General features: G+C 45.7%; 1 protein-coding gene across 3 annotated transcripts in view; it reads left to right on the forward strand.

The window, feature by feature from the left end:
- The window catches only part of EBF2 (EBF transcription factor 2), a 320,570-nt gene that overhangs the window by 287,242 nt on the left and 16,804 nt on the right, over nt 1-16,524 (forward strand). For all 3 annotated transcript variants that reach the window (XM_053269072.1, XM_053269073.1, XM_053269074.1), the window contains exons 12-14: nt 675-740; nt 3,299-3,476; nt 8,842-9,027. In XM_053269072.1, coding sequence (XP_053125047.1) covers nt 675-740; nt 3,299-3,476; nt 8,842-9,027 — 430 coding nt within the window. The remainder of the gene's footprint in view (nt 1-674; nt 741-3,298; nt 3,477-8,841; nt 9,028-16,524) is intronic.

Genomic DNA, 16,524 nt, shown 5'->3' on the forward strand with positions numbered 1-16,524 from the left:
GAGTAGGTTAGGCTGAGCGAGAAGTGACTGGCCCAGAGTCACCCAGCAAGTCTCATGGCTGCATGGGGATTTGAACTCGGGTCTCCCCGGTCCTAGTCCAGCACTCTAACTACTATACCACACTGGCTCCCAAAAAATATTTGGCTTTGGTGTAGGGATATGCACAAAAAGTGATTAATCACAACACATCCCTTTAAACACATCGTCTTTAACAGAGGAGAGAGCAGGTCCATATCTGCTCCTCTGCCACTCACCGCCACTTCCTTAATCGCGACTCCCCCCCCCGCCCCCGACAAGCTATCATCATGTGCCGGCCGCACTCTACCCCAGCTGCCCCTACGCAATCCCGGCACGCACATGGCCTCTGCAAGGCCTACCGGCATTGTGTAGGGGCAGCTGGGGGAGAGCACGGCTAGTGCGTGATGATAGCTTGCGGGGGCGATTAAACACGATTAAGTCAGTGGCGGCAAGCATCAGAAGCCCAGGTCTGGACCTGCTCTCCTCCGTGTTAAAGGGATGTGCTGCGATCCGGCATCCAAATCACTTTCCGTGCACATCCCTAGTTTGGTGACAGGTTAAGGGTAAGTCACTGATCTCCGATTCATTTCTTTGCTATGGGATGTTACTGTAGCCCCTTTCAGCAATCCTTGGTTGGTCTTCTTTCCTTGCCCTAGGAAATGCTATTGAAACGAGCAGCTGACCTAGTTGAAGCACTGTATGGAACGCCGCATAATAATCAGGTTAGAACTGCTCTCCCCCCCCCTTTCCCCCTATGCAGACATTCAGCAGATGGTATGAGAAGCATTCAGATGGTATGAGAAGCAGGAAATCAGGACCACACTCACTATCTCTGCTTCCGATCTCCACATGTTCATCTGAAGGGCTGAACAGAGCCTATAAGCTCTCCGTGCAGTTGGGGTCCCTGAAGATGGCAGGGTCTCTGATCACATGTACAGAGCCTTTGTGGGTACAATTGCACACATTTAGGCTCTGTCTTTTTTTTAGCCTTTTACATAGGAAGCTGCCTTATATGAGTCTAACCAGTGTAGACAGCTCAGTGTTGTCTCTACACTGACTGGCAGCAGCTCTCTAGGGTTTCAAGTGCTTTCCCAGTGTCGTTCCCAGTGCTGTTTGGGAATGCCAAGGATGAATCTGGGACTTTCTGAATGCAAAGCAGAGGCTCTTCCACTGAGTTGTGGCTCCCGTCCGTCAGATTTTCTGATGGTTGACTTTTTTTAACTTTTGGATGAACAAGTGGAGTTTGAGAGACTGGGAAGTGCAAGAGTGATCCAGATTTCCTCCAACTACACCAGAGACCTGCACCCAACTCCTTGAGTACATACATGCATCTGTATGACCCACAGTTAAACCGCCCAGAGATGTGAGTTTCGGGTGGTATAAAAATATGTTATAATTAATTAATTAATTAATTAATTAAAGTCTTATTGACATATCTATAATAACATCAAGCATTCATACTTTATTTACTTCTTTACACTTTTAAATGCACTGTTCAATTTCACTAGCCACCTTCAGTGGCGCAGCGGGGAAATGCTTGACTAACAAGCAGAAGGTTGCCGGTTCGAATCCATGCTGGTACTATATCAGGCAGCAGTGATATAGGAAGATGCTGAAAGGCATCGTCTCAGACTGCATGGGAGATGGCAATGGTAAACCCCTCTTGTATTCACCAAAGAAAACCACAAGGCTCTGTGGGCGCCAGGAGTCGAAATTGACTCGATGGAACACTTTACCTTTTCAATTCCACTAAAAAAAAACTAGCATGAATTTCTTTTTTTTTTTTAAGCAAACTAAGGAGCTAGCTGAAATATGTGAGTCTGTTGTGTATTCACCCAACACCGAGAAACTCTCTAAAGAAGCCCAAAAGCAGCAGCCCCATTGAAAGGGGTTGGGAAACAAAACTAACATGTTATTACACGGTTTGGGTCATGTGCAGCCAACAGAACAGAAGAGGCTTATTGCGAGCTGCATTTGATTCCCCCACATATTTTCCCACCGTTTCTTATACAAGTCACAATTAATATTAATGACTTCTGTTTGTGTGTGTGTGTCCATTGCAGGAGAACCTCGTTACTCACGGGGGTTCCATTCCTCGCCTTCTATTAGACACCTGCGGATATGCAGGAGAACTGTGAATAGCAGTTCCACGAATAACGCGGTTCTCCTGTATATGCTTGTATGTGCAGACGATGTGGCTGTCAAACTCCTTTGGTAAAAGACACAGGTCAACATGATGCACAGCCTAACACTAGCTTCCCATCCACCAGGCAGGGGCATTACTCGTTGGTGGCCCATGGGCCACAGGCCCCCAGTGAATGGCCCAGAGCTCCAAATCTCATCAGCCCCCTTCCTCCTCCTTGACCTCTTCCAGAAAAGGAGTGCCTCATTGGAGGCACCTGCACAGAACATTGGAGATAGCTCTCACCATCACCTAGCTTCTGCTGCTTCCACCTTCATAGGTGCTTTATCATGAAATTAGTGACTTAAATTATTATTTAACTCCAATTACTCCAATTATTATTGGAGGGGGTATGATTAATTATCTCCCTTGCTAGAAGGGGAGCAAAAGAGGCACCTTTTAAAGTGGTGGTTCTTTTATATTTAGCAGGGGGAGAGCAACTGGCCCTATCCATCCCCAGCACATCATCCCTCCAGTGGCTGTTGCTGGTATCTGCCTTATGTTTCTTTTTAGATTGTGAGCTCTTTGGGGACAGGGGGCCATCTGATTCATGTCTTATTCGTTTTTTCTGGGTAAACTGATTTGAGAACTTTGGTTGAAGAGTGGTATATAAATATTCATGGTCGTAGTAATTATCAAAAGGGGGCTGTGGCCTTGGGCCCCAGATCTTTTTACCTAGTGATGCTCGTGCCTCCATGCTGCAGTTATAAACTCTCACCTTGACAGGGCTGCACAAAGAGTGCTGTTAAGTGGTGACTCAGAAATGCATTTATGCAACAGAACTTCCATGGAAAACTTTGGGAATTCCATTTCACAAATGTGGTTGTGCATTTCCAAGTCGCTGTGCAACTGCAATCCACCAGGGTGGGATTTTATGTGCACAGCAACCCTAGAGAAGGGGAGACGCCTGTGTTGAGTTGTGCATCATGTCAACCATGTGCAATTAAAATGAATCTCCTTCTTTGCAAGGTTGCAGACCCCTGATTTTCACACACCCCACACACACACTGAAGGTCTCCACAGGGCTTCTTTCATATCCTTTCAAATGTTGAACAGCTTTGGAAGTAAACTTACCCTGGTCTCTTGCTCCTTGGGTAGGACATTATACTGAAGCGAGCTGCGGATATTGCGGAAGCTCTGTACAGCGTCCCGAGGAACCCGGCTCAGATCCCGGCGTTGTCCAGCTCTCCTGCTCACAGTAGCATGATGGGCATCAACTCCTATGGCAGCCAGTTAGGAGTCAGCATCTCAGAGTCGACACAAGGCAACAATCAAGGTAAAGGCACTGTTGGAAGTTCATACAAGAACAATATTTACCTCCGAAGGCACAATGGTCAGAAAGACTGGGGGATAGGGATGTGCACAGAACCAGTTTGTGCAGTTCGGTTTGAATCTGAGCTGGATTGAAACTGAACTAGGCATGTTCAGTTCCAGCACCCCCAAACAAGGGCCCAGCTCAGTTTGAATTAGAACCAGTTTGGGGCTGGTTCGGGGGTGCTAGCAGGTGTAGATAACGTTTTTAAAAGCCAGACTCACCACTGCCACTGTGGGGAGTCTCTGGCAGCTCCTCCTCCCCCGCTGGCCTACCCCCGGTCTCCAGAGGGCCAGTTTGGCATGTTTCGGGGCCATTTCGGCCCTTTGAGAATGTGCAGCGATCATTTTTTGAGGCTGCTGCGCATTCACACTGGCCATCTGTGTGGCTGGGTCATGACGCGCGCGCGCGCGTGTGTGTGTTTGTGTGTTTTGGCTCGACCCCAAACTGGCTCAAACTCGAACCAGCTTACACAACCCTTCTGGGGGAGCATCTGGATTGGCCTGATCATCAAATACCTTCTCTTTCCAATTGTTACACGCTTTTCTTACCCTACTTGTTAACAACGTGGGGGAGTGTGACTGCAGCAGCCATGGTGGGGGGTGGGGTGGGGTGAGGCGGTGGGTAGGAGGCTCTCCCCTCATGTGCTAAACCAGCAGGCACACAGGTGCCATGAGGCTCACACAGAGAGGACCATGGGCATCTCGCATACGAGGGTGAATCAAAATCAGAAAAAGGTGGTAAAGTAGAATTCCAGTGTTTGTGAATCACCATCAGTACTCTGTTAAACTCCAGATATGTATTGGTTTTCCTGGCTTGGCATAAAACATATCATCCTTATCTTTGGTTTGACACTCAGCATAGAGTATGTCCATAAACTGTATGATTTATAAAGTAGAAAGTGGAGGAATATGATGGACTAGTTGCTTAAAGTTGCATAACATACTACATCGTTGTTGTGTCATGTTGTACTTCTTCTATGAACAATTAAACTAAACATTTCAGGAAGCATCCATGTGAGCATTTTTTTCCTTCGGTGGAAAAATCAATAGAAAGTAGCTTTTGGGCCCGTCAGAACTTAAGATAAAAGTTTCTAATTTCATGAGCTTTGAATATTTTCTTAGGGCTGTTCCCAATGCAAGGGAGAGTAGCGAGTCTATTAAAATTACCAAAAACTCAAATACAGAGACAGAGACCATTGGTCCTTCTAGTTCACTACTGTTTCCATTGACTGGAAGCAGCTTTCCAGGGTTTTAGGCAGGAGTCTTCACATAAGAACAACAGAACAGCCCTTCTGGATCAGGCCCAAGGCTTATCTAGTCCAGCATCCTGTTTCACACAGTGACCCACCAGATGCCTCTGGGGAGCCCACAGGCAAGAGGTATGTGCATGCCCTCTCTCCTCTGTTGCTGGAGATCTTACTGTAAATCTTGCCTCACAAACCTTTTGGAGTTCTTTGAGAGTGTCAAGTGTGTGGATAAGGGTGATCCAGTTGACATAATATACCTGGACTTCCAAAAAGCTTTCGACAAAGTTCCTCATCGAAGACTCCTGAGAAAACTTAGCAGTTATGGGATAAGGGGATATGTACATATGTGGATTGCTAACTGGTTGAAGGACAGGAAACAAAAGGTAGGTATAAATTGAGAGTTTTCACAATGGAGGGAAGTAAGAAGTGGGGTCCCCCAAGGATCTCTACTGGGACCGGTGCTTTTTAATTTATTCATAAATGATCTAGAAGTAGGGGTAAGCAGCGAGGTGGCCAGATTTGCAGATGATACCAAACTCTTTCATGTAATGCAATCCAAAAAAGATTGTGAAGAGCTCCAAAAGGATCTTTCCAAGCTGGGTGAGTGGGCAACAAAATGGCAAATGCGGTTCAATGCTGGCAAGTGTAAATTGTTGCACATCGGGACGAAAAAACCCTAACTTCAAGTATACGTTGATGGGATCTGAGCTGTTTGTAGCTGACCAGGAGAGGGATCTTGGAGTCGTGGTGGACAACTTGTTGAAAGTGTCAACTCAATGTGCCGCAGCTGTGACAAAGGCCAATTCCATGCTCGGGATCATTAGGAAGGGGATTGAAAATAAAACTGCCAATATTATAATGCCCTTATACAAAACTATGGTGTGGTCACACCTGGAATACTGTGTACAATTCTGGTCACCACATCTAAAAAATGACATTGTAGAACTGGTAAAGGTGCAGAAGAGGGCAACCAAGATGATCAGGGGCTTAGAGCACCTTTCTTATGAGCCAAGGCTACGACACCTGGGGCTATTTAGTTTAGAAAGAAGATGACTGCAGGGAGACATGATAGAGGTCTATAAAATCATGTATGATGTGGAGAAAGTGGATAGAGATAAATTCTTCTCCCTCTCACATGACACTAAAACCAGGGGTCATCCCATGAAACTGATTGCCAGGAAATTTAGGACCAACAAACGAAGTACTTTTTCACACAACACATTATCAACTTGTGGAATTCTCTGCCATGAGATGTGGTGACAGCCAACAACCTGGATGGCTTTAAGAGGAGTTTGGGTAACTTCATGGAGGAGAGGTCTATCAATGGCTACTAGTTGGAGGGCTATAGGCCACCTCCAGCCTCAAAGCCTCTGAGTACCAGCTGCAGGGGAGTAACAGCAGGAGAGAGGGCATGCCCTCAACTCCTGCCTGTAGGCTTCCAGCAGCATCTGGTGGGCCACTGTGTGAAACAGGAAGCTGGACTAGATGGGCCTTGGGCCTGATCCAGCAGGGCTGTTCTTATGTCCTTATGTTCTCCCCAGCCTTTCCTGGAGATGCCAGGGATTAAACCTGGTCTGATTCAGTAGAAGGCAGTTTCCTACATTCCTATGATTCCTATGGTTGCACTTTTACAACAGGCATGCCCCATAAGTTTTAGAGGGAACATCTGCCCAACAGTACCATTCTGAACATCCCTATGATTTGGCACAGCTCTGTGATTTTCTTGCACTAGGACAACATTGTTGTGAGAGTGACCCATACGGATGTCAGCCAGTGCATGGCATGTGTCTGTGCTGTGTGAAGTCTTTCCTTTGACACTTTCCTTTTTAAAACCAAGAAGCCTTTGTGCACGGCAGAATCTCTCCCTGCATTTCTGTTGAAATCATTGAGAAGGTACAGCCTTGACCACAATTTGCAGCAAATCCCATGTTAATGTTCTAAATATTAAAAACACCCGTGTGCTAATTTTTTCCAGACCCCGAAACACCCTTCCACATTCTTTAAACAATCAGATGTGATCAGCACAATGTACACATGTTGTCAAACAAAGGCGTGTTCATGTCAGCCAGTGGAGCATACTTCAGGGGTGAGAACTTGCAAGAGATCTTTTGCAGCAACCTCTGTGCAGCTCATCAGCCAGGGCTCTGGGCCTGGGGATAGTGCCAGCGTTACCACACAGGCATTGGCACACAGCCCCGAAAGGACAGGCCCCTCGCTTCAGCAGTTATTCCCCAAAAGACAAGGAACGCAGGAGATCAGAGCAGGCTTCTCTGACATGATTACTTCTTTTGTTCTGTAGTCCGGGCTGGGGCTGTAGCTCAGGGGAAGAGCATCTGCTTTGCACGCAGAAGGTCCCGGGTTCCATCTCTGGCATCTCCAGGTGTGCTGGAAATCCTGTAGAACTGCTGCCAGTCAATGTAGACAACACTGAGTTAAATGGACTGATGGTCTGTGTCAATAGAAGGCAGATTCCTAGGCAAACCAGACTCCCAAATGTCCCTGGAAATAATATTAACTTCAAAGGGGATGGGGCCGTAGCTCAGTGGTAGAGCATTTGCTTTGCTTGCAGAAAGTCTTGGGTTCAATTCCCAGGTAGGGCTGGAAGAGACTAGGGATGTGCACGGATTCGGCTGGCCCAGTTTGGTTCGAGTCTGAGTCGGACTTGAACCTGACCGGGCCAGTTTGGTCCGGCAAACCCCGAACCCCCCGGCTCGGTTCAGTCTGGGGGGGGCGTGTTTCGCAAAGAGCCGGCCAAACTGGCCAGAGGGAGCCATAGGAAGAGCCTCCACAGACCCCCCCCACCTCCTCTAGGAACTCCCCTGAGGGGGGTAAGGTTAAAAAAATGTTTTTTTCTTAAACAAAACAAAACTGTAAGGTCTACGAACCCTCAAACAGTTGGGGGGTGTCCGGTCTGGGGTCAGACTAAACGGGGTGGTTCGGTTTGAACCCGAAACATCAAATCAAACTGAATCGACGTAGGACATGCCTTGGAGAGACCCCTGCCGGGCACTTCGGAGAACTGCTGCCGAATATGAGAGCATCACCACTTTAAAAGGCACCGCTTTGCTCAGTTAGCCCAGGGCTGCACAACTTCGGCCCTCCAGCTATTGGACTACAGTGTCCATAATCCCTATTGGCTTCACTGTGGCTAGGGATGATGGGAGTTGTAGTCCAATGACAGCTGAAGGGCCGCACTAGCCGGAGGGGCATTTGCAGGGGCGAACAGGCAGATATGGGAAGGGTTAAGCACACACACATCCCGCCGCCATCACACAGTGATTCTGTCCTGCGTTAGAGTTACAAGCAAGGGCAGGCGTGGGATCCCCAACTAACCAGTCAAAGTAAAGTGGTGATGCTCTTCTCTTTAGCAGGAGGAGAGCAACTGGCCTCATCCAACCCCAGCACAACATCCTTTCAGTGGCTGGTGCTGGAGCCCTACTTTGTGTTTCTTTTTAGATTGGGAGTCTTTGGAGGGAGTCTGAGGTGGCGGTGTTTTTTTAATGTAAGCTGCATTGTTAACCTTTTTGGTTGAAAAGTAGTATATAAATCATCATCATCATCACCACCACCATCATTTCATTTTGCATTAAGCATTTGGGGGAGTGCTGGGGACATGGCAACTCAATAGGTGTTGGGAGGAATTAAAGCAGATAGTCCCCTGTGATATTTATCATAACTGGCTGTACTGTAGGGGAGGAGAGCTGGTCTTGTGGTGGCAAGCAGGACTTGTCCCCTTTGATAAGCAGGGTCTGCCCTTGTGTGTATTTGAATGAGAGACTACAAGTGAGCCCTGGAAGCTATATTCTCCTTAGGGGATGGGGCCTCTCTGGGAAGAGCATCTGCCTGCTGGCATGCAAAAGGCTCCAAGTTCCCTCCCTGGCAGCATCTCCAAGAGAGGGCTGAGAGAGATTCCTGCCTGCAACCTTGGAGAAGCCGCTGCCAGTCTGGGTAGACAATACCGACTGAGCCCGATGGACCAGTGGTCTGATTCAGTATATGGCAGCTGCCTACGTTCCGATCTTCCTCGCGATGGTTGTTGTCCTCCGCTCTACCCACTCAGTGAATGTTTCTTTCCTGCAGGTTACATCCGCAACACCAGCAGCATCTCCCCCCGAGGTTACTCTTCCAGCTCGACCCCTCAGCAGTCTAATTACAGCACCTCCAGCAACAGCATGAACGGCTACAGCAACGTCCCCATGTCTAACCTGGGTGTTCCCGGCTCTCCTGGCTTCATTAATGGCTCTCCCACTGGATCTCCCTATGGCTGTGAGTACTCTGTGAGTCAGCACTGACCTCTGTGCTGACTTCGGCCAAGGGGCAGAGCCCTGGGAAATGCTCATTTCCTTCTGGGCGGGTGTGCCGGAAGGTTCCCAGTCTGCTCTCGGGAACTGGCCACGGAGCAGTGACCAAGCCAGCCCAAAAGGGCATGCAGATGCTTCTGCCGCCCGCCGATCTTGATCTGCTCTTCGAGACGGTGGCCTAGTTTGACTCCTGCTTCTGCCCTGGTGTCATTCGGTCAGTGTTCTTCACCATAAGGGCCAGGAGCTTCCTGACTAATTGTGTTCTGGGCCTGTGTATATCTTTGGCCAAAGCGGAAGACTCTGCACGATCCCCATGGCGCCATGCAGAGACAACTGTTCTCACTGTTCAGTGCTCTGCTTTGCCCAGTGCAAAGGGCTCCTTTAAGTCCCCTGCTAATTGAGCAAAGAGGCACCTTTTAAAAGTGGATTCTCTTGTATTTTGCAGGGGGAGAGCAACTGGCCCTATCCATCCCCAGCACAACATCCCTCCAGTGGCTGTTGCTGGTGTCTCTCTTATGTTTCTTTTTTAGATGGTGAGCCCTTTGGGGACAGGGAGACATTTCTTTTAAAAATTTATGTATATCTGTGTTGGGAACTTTTGTTGAAAAGTGGTATATCAGTATCTGTCGCATTCATAAGGGAAACAGAGCCTCCATGAGCCCCTGCACAATCTTGGAAGCTATGCATGGAGTATTGGGGAGTGTAGCCCTTCCCAGGGCTTTCTTTCTAGAGCTTTTAAGAGAGGGCTCTGTCTTTCTTAAAGGGCCCTCCCAGCACTGAGGCAAGCATGGTATTGTGTGGAGGTCAGCCCAGTGAGAAACAGCTCTCTCTTGAGAGGATCTTTGCCAAAGTGCCCCCCACCCCCCAAAATAGTGACCATCACTGCATCAGGTGGCCCTTGCCAAGCTGTGATTTCTCTATCCTCAACCTTTGCTGTACAAAATGGGCATCATAACCGCATTCTGACATGCTTACCAGTTCTCCCTGTAAGAGCAATTCCCAGATGAATCACTCCAATCACCCAGATTCAAGTCGAATCAATTTGAACTGGAATCGATTTGCACATCCCTAAATAAAACCCATAATGGGTCCAAAAAGCATTCATATTAGAATTCAGAACCATTAACTGTGCTTCTTTAAGTGCTGCTTTCTGATAGCCTCCAGGAAATTCTTAAAATTTCCTAAATTTTCTTAAAAATTCTCATTTCTCTCCTAGAATTCAGATTTTGACACCAATTCCAGATCCCAGACTTAGTTCTTGAAAATTAGGTCATGTCTCATTTGATTTGTAAAGTGAATTTAACAGAACTTTGGAAACTGAAAGGTTAATAGTTGTAGAAGGGGCTTCTGCCACCAGAGGTGTTTGGGAAGGAAAACCTCCTTGTTAGAGTGTGTGTGTGTGTGTGTGTGTGTGTGTTAGTCCCAAGGTGACTGAAGGAATCAGGAGCTCCTGTTGTTCTATGTATGTATTCTTAAGTCTGTTAAAATAAGCACTTCTGACTGCATCTCAGCAGAAGTAAGTTGGGTTCAGGGGTAAAGGTTACAGGAACTAGAAGTCCAGTCACAACAAAAACAACCAGCACCCAGGTCTCACCACTAGAAAAGGAGTTTTCCAGCTTCCATGAAACTGGAAAATTAGTCCCAATTTTCATTTTTCAGGCTTTTTAAAAATTTCTGCAGATTTCACGGCATCTATCCAGAACATCAGTTTTAAAATGCAGAACTACCCTTATTTTCTGCAGTGTTGCTGCTCTGTCTTCAAAATGCAATATAAATGAGCATACTGGAGAGAGCTGAAATATGCTTCCTTGTTCCCCTGCGTTGTGATACTTAAACCACACCCCTTGGCTATGCCCAGCATTTCCACTTCTTTGTCCCTGCCCCTCTGCTTGCTATGCTATCCGCAATTTGAATCTGCTGTCAGACAGGTGTTGACAGTACCCTCCAACATTTTGCAGACAAAAATAGGAGAAATTTTCTTTTACCTTCCCCCCACTATTACACATTACTAGAGGCACTACTCTGCTTCCTGCATTCATTTACCATAGTAACCTCTGTCTTTTGCAAATCTAAAAGTCACGTGGGTATTCATTCTTTTGGTTAAAGATAGACTAATAAGACATAGAAAATCGCACGGCTGCACAAAATCCCAAAGTCGCAGACTTGCACTAATGTTCCTTGAAATACACTGGCTGCTGATAAGTTTCTGGGCAAAATACAAAGTGCTGGTTATAATCTATGAAGCCCTAAACAGCTTGGGCCCTGGGTGTTTAAAAGAATGTCTTCTTCGCTGTGATCCCCACCGCATGTTGAAATCGTCAGGAGAGGTTCGTCTGCGGTTGCCACCGGCTCGTCTGGTGGCTACTCAGAGATGGCCCTTCTCCATTGCTGTCAGGAGGCTCTGGAATGCGCTCCCTGCTAAAATAAGAGCCTCCCCATCTCTGACAACTTTTAAAAAGGCACCGAAGACACATTTGTTCACCCAGGCCTTTAATGAAATACTGTTTTGATTGTTTTAAATTTAAAAATTTTGTGGTTTTAGCCTTTTTATTTTGTTGCAATTTGTATTTTTCTGTGAACTGTCCAGAGACGTAAGTTTTGGGCAGAACATAAATATGTCAAATAAATAAATAAATACCAATGGAGGAGGGGTGAGGTGTTCCATCAGGAGGCACTACTGATTGTGCTCCTCGTGCAAGCACAAGGATGTTTGCACAGGTAAAACACTAGACAGGGGCATAGCTAGGAGAGAGGGGGCCTGTGTTCACCCCAGCAGCCCCTCGGAGTAAGGGAGATAATGAAGGAAATAGGGAGGGGTGGAGCTGGGAGGGGTCCTCCGGAGCTCGGGGGCCTGGGTTATTTGAACCCATCTGCTCAATTATAGCTACACCCCTGTGAAGTGCAACTCGCTGGCATCTGTGCAAGTACTTTGTTAGTCTGGATGTCAGCCAACGTTAACAAAGAATCCCCTCCAAAGCAAAAGACTGGGACATTGCTTTGCCAGTGACATGTATCAGAAAGTAGGGACTGCTGCAGACAATGAAGAACAGTTGAAGCATTTCTTTTAGGTAGGATGGTTGGAATCATCTGGCGGGGATGAATGCTCATTGTGATTTTTGTCAAGAACTACACTCCTAGAGCTGGGAAAGAGGTGAGAGCATTGCAAGACTTTAAGTGTTCACTGTGTTGCCATGCTTTGATTGTCCCGACCATCAGCCCTGCCATGGCCAAATTTGCAATGGTGTTTTAAAAGTCTTTAAAAATTCTTTTTAAAAAACCAATTATAAAATTTTTATCAGTATTGTCAGGTAACAGGAAATGAAAATAGACAGGAATGTCCTGCAAAAATGACTCTACGGAGAGAATACACCAATTTGTTCCTCTCCATGAGGAGAGGAGAGCTGGTCTTGTGGTAGCAAGCATGACTTAGCTAAGCATGGTCTGCCCTGGTTGCATATGAAGGGGAGACTAGAAGTGTGAGCACTGTAAGATATTCCCCTTAGGGAATGGAGCCACTCTGGAAAAAGCAGAAGGTTCCAAGTTCCCTCCGTGGCTTCTCCAAGATAGGGCTTTCTGCCTGCAACCTTGGAGAAGCCACTGCCAGTCTGGGTAGACAATACTGAGCTAGATGGACTGATGGTCTGACTCAGTATATGGCAGCTTCCTATGTTCCTTTGTTCATTGTTACCCTAACCCCAACCACAACCCTTTACCCTGTGCAAAAGTGACTGCAATTTTATCTTAATTGTTTGGGGTTTGGGATAAAGGTGATAACACACGGGTGATAATGCACAGAAAGCTGTAAGTGTGACAATGCTATCACCTATTTCCCCATCTGGGGTGGGGGGTAGATATCGCCAAAAATCTCTATGAGCATTCATCCCCGGAGATGGTACCCATAGCAAGAGGCGCACCTAGGTAATTTTGGAGCCTAGATCTAAAGGCCTTTGGAGGGCCCCCTCCCTTGCAAATTGAGCAGAATTATGCTCTACTGGGCAACCAAAGTACCCGGGACAGACTAAAGAGGATTTGGGGGCCCCGGGGGCTGTGAAGGCCCCAGACATCAGCCCCAAAGTCCAGGGATAAGAACACCTCTGCCCATAGCCAAAAGGTGTAGACCTTCCTCATGGACATTCTGTGCTACATTTACTAGCATAGCTTGTTCAAATAGCAGCCATTTGTTTTAATGATGGTTTTGTTTGCCCATCTTAAGTGAAAGTGCCTTGTCTACGGACAGCTGGAAGTGTGTTTAGCAGAGCAAGGATTAGATCCGTATCTCCCAAGGAAGATACAGATTAGATCTGTATCTTCCATGTCCAGGTCAGTCTATTTAAGATTGGCATTATTAACCACTAACAATGCTTGATTGTTTTCATGCAGTCCCTGGAACCACATTGCACAATAAGAACATCTTGACTTTTAAAGAGTCATAATAACTTGCCTGTTTGAAAGAGTCGCCCTCCAAGAAAGAAATTTGAAACTTCTACTGCTTTTGCACTGAGAGGTTGTTTTTTGTTTTTTTTAAATGGCCAAACAGATGTTTGGTGGATTTTTTTTTTTTTAACTTACAAACTCCACTTCCTGGCTGAGTTATATGTGCCAAGTTTTAGCTCCAGGGAAAAAGAAAGAAATTTTTACAGCTGAGTTATAAACCCCTGACAATAAGGGTTTACAATGAGATGCTGACAGAATCTTCCAAAAAAAAAAGAAAGAAAGAAAGAAAGAAAGGAGCAGGGGGAGGAAATGTTCTCTTTCTGAGAAGAATATTCATAGAGTAAAATCCAGCTGTTACTGTGTGGGCATAACATGGGCTTGTGCAAGCAAAATGAGGGTTTCGCCACTCAGAGCTCCAAGAGGATTTACAGGCCTGCTTCCCTTTTCAATTTGCTTCCAAGAATGGCTTTACAAAGCTAATTGGTGACTTCAGCTTTTGAGTCAGAACCCTAAGTGGGTTGCACCCTAACATTGGATGCATCAATAGCCATCGTTTTCTTTAGGAAGACTTTGGAAAGTCTCCTTGTCTTCATTTCTCCACAGATTCTGGGGTTCTGGGATTATTTCCATGGCCATATTAGGAGAAAGGGGGCCACCAAAGAAAGGTGGGAACAACCCCCATCAGTTTTTGGGGAGTAGGGGTGAAATTGAGGTGGGGGTGACATGTATAGCTAGGTTGGAAATGTGCAGGGGTGATTAGGCTAGCAAGTTTTATCACATGTGGCAGTCCCGCAGAGAAGGAAAGAGGCCTTAGGATATGACTTATGATGAATTTAAAAAGATTCTCAAATGTATGTCACAAGAGACTTGAACCCTTTCTGTTGGGCATAATCAATGAAGAAATCCCAAAAGAAAACAGAAATTCCTAAATTTACTGTATTAGTAAGAGATGGCCGTTTAGGAGGTTGTGATACAGGAAAAACAGCCTCTGTGATACAGCCTCTTTGTGATACAGGAAAAACAGTGTAAATTTGGATTTATCAATGGGGCTTGAAATGTAAAAATAACAGTTGGGGAATTTGTTTGAGTAATGAAATTAAAGGATTATTATGGTAAAATATGAGGAAAATATTTATATGAGAGCAAATATAGATGTTACAGTATAACTATGTTGAAAGATGAACTGGAAGTCACATTGGTATATAGAAAACAAACAAACATAAATCAAATAAATAAATACATGCCTAGCAAAGGGCTCCCAGTGGTGGCCATTTTTCTGAGTTTGTAATTATTGATTTTATTGATCAAATTTAAAGCCCGCCGAAACTTACATCTCTGGGTGGCCAACAACAATTAAAACACATATAAAGTTAAAACAATACAATAATTTTAAAACCATAAAATTAAACAGTATTTTTTATTTTAAAACTTGAGAAAGCTTGGGTTAAAAAAAGGGTTTTCAAATGTTTTTTAAAAATTACCGCCCTGAGCCATTTTTGGAAGGGCAGTATAGAAATCTAATAAACAACATCAAGCAACAAAGGTGCTCATAGTCTAAAAAGAGAGACACGGTAGACTCCAGCAACAACCACTGGAGGGATACTGTGTCGGGGCTGGAGAGGGATGGTCACTCCCCACTTGCTAAATCTATAGACCACCTGAAAAGGTGCCTCTTTGCCCAGCTAGCAAGGATAATTGATTCCCTGTCATGAAGGGGCTCGCATTCAAAGAAGAGCCACAAGGGAGTCACCAACCATGGTCAATGGGCAGGACATTGTACTGAGGCTGGACAGGGCCAGCGGCTCTCCCCCTACTCCATCTAAGAAGACCACCACTTTAAATGGTGCCTCTTTGCCTAGTTAGCAAAGGTGATTCCCGGACTGTGCTACACGAGGGCCTGGAGATGGTTCCCTGTTCCAAAGGGGCTCACAATCTGAAAGACACACAAGGGCAGGGATCTTCACCCATTTTCAATGTGAGAGTCAATGTGAGAGTCATTTCACACTCTGCTGACCTCATTGATAGGAGGGCCCTTTAAGAGAGATGGAGACCTCTCTAGGAGGAAAGCGCTGGGAAGGACCACACTTCCCAGCATTCTGTGCATGGTGCAGGGGCTCAAGAGGGCTCCGTTTCCTTTAAAGGACTGAACCCAGTACTAGGCAAAGCACAGCACTGCACAGTGGTGGGAACAGTCACCTCCACATGGTGCCAGGGGAACTGTGCAGTTGTATTCAGCTTTGGCCAGAGCATCATACAGACCCAATACACTGTTAGTCAGGGAGCCACACTTAAGATTTGGGATGTGCACGAATCAAATTTCTCTGTTCCAATTCGAATCAGATTTTGAAAATCCGTTTCAAATTCAAATGGAATCAGAAATTTTGTTATGAATTTGAATCAAATTTGAATCAATTCAAGCCTGTCTTGGTGCCTTTTTTAAACAACCAGGGGGGCTTAATGGTTTTTTAAAGCCAAATGGCCTTCGAATTGAATTTGAATTGGATTTCAAAAATTCAATTAGAATTTGCATTGAATTGCCCTTTTAAGGGGTGATTTGATTCCAATTTGAATTATTCAAATCACCCAGATTCAGGTAAAATCAATTCAAATTCAAATCCATTTGAACATCCCTACTTAAGATTGATGGGGCCACCATTGGACCCTGGGCTTTGCACTGCACAAGAAGACACCAGCAACAGCTACTAAGAGGGACGCTGTTCTGGGAAGTTGCTCTGCCCCTTTCAAGATTCTATATGCTTTGCGTTTTATTGTATTTTTACTAGTTTTTTTAAAGGTTGGACCTTTGTGCCATTTACTGGGGTCCGTCCCCCACCACCGTGTAAATTGTTTCATTGGATTTATTCCTTTGTTTTGCTATGGTTTTATACTAAATGCAAACAAAAATCTATTACTACGACGACGACGACTATGATTACTACTACAGGGGGAGGTAAAGAAGCATGTGGACCTTTTGATCTCATTTAGCTCCCAGCTCCTGTTTATTTGCCAACTTCTTTTTCTTGTTCCC

Source organism: Hemicordylus capensis, chromosome 8, assembly GCF_027244095.1.
Source record: "Hemicordylus capensis ecotype Gifberg chromosome 8, rHemCap1.1.pri, whole genome shotgun sequence".
Classification (NCBI taxonomy): Eukaryota; Metazoa; Chordata; class Lepidosauria; order Squamata; family Cordylidae; genus Hemicordylus; species Hemicordylus capensis.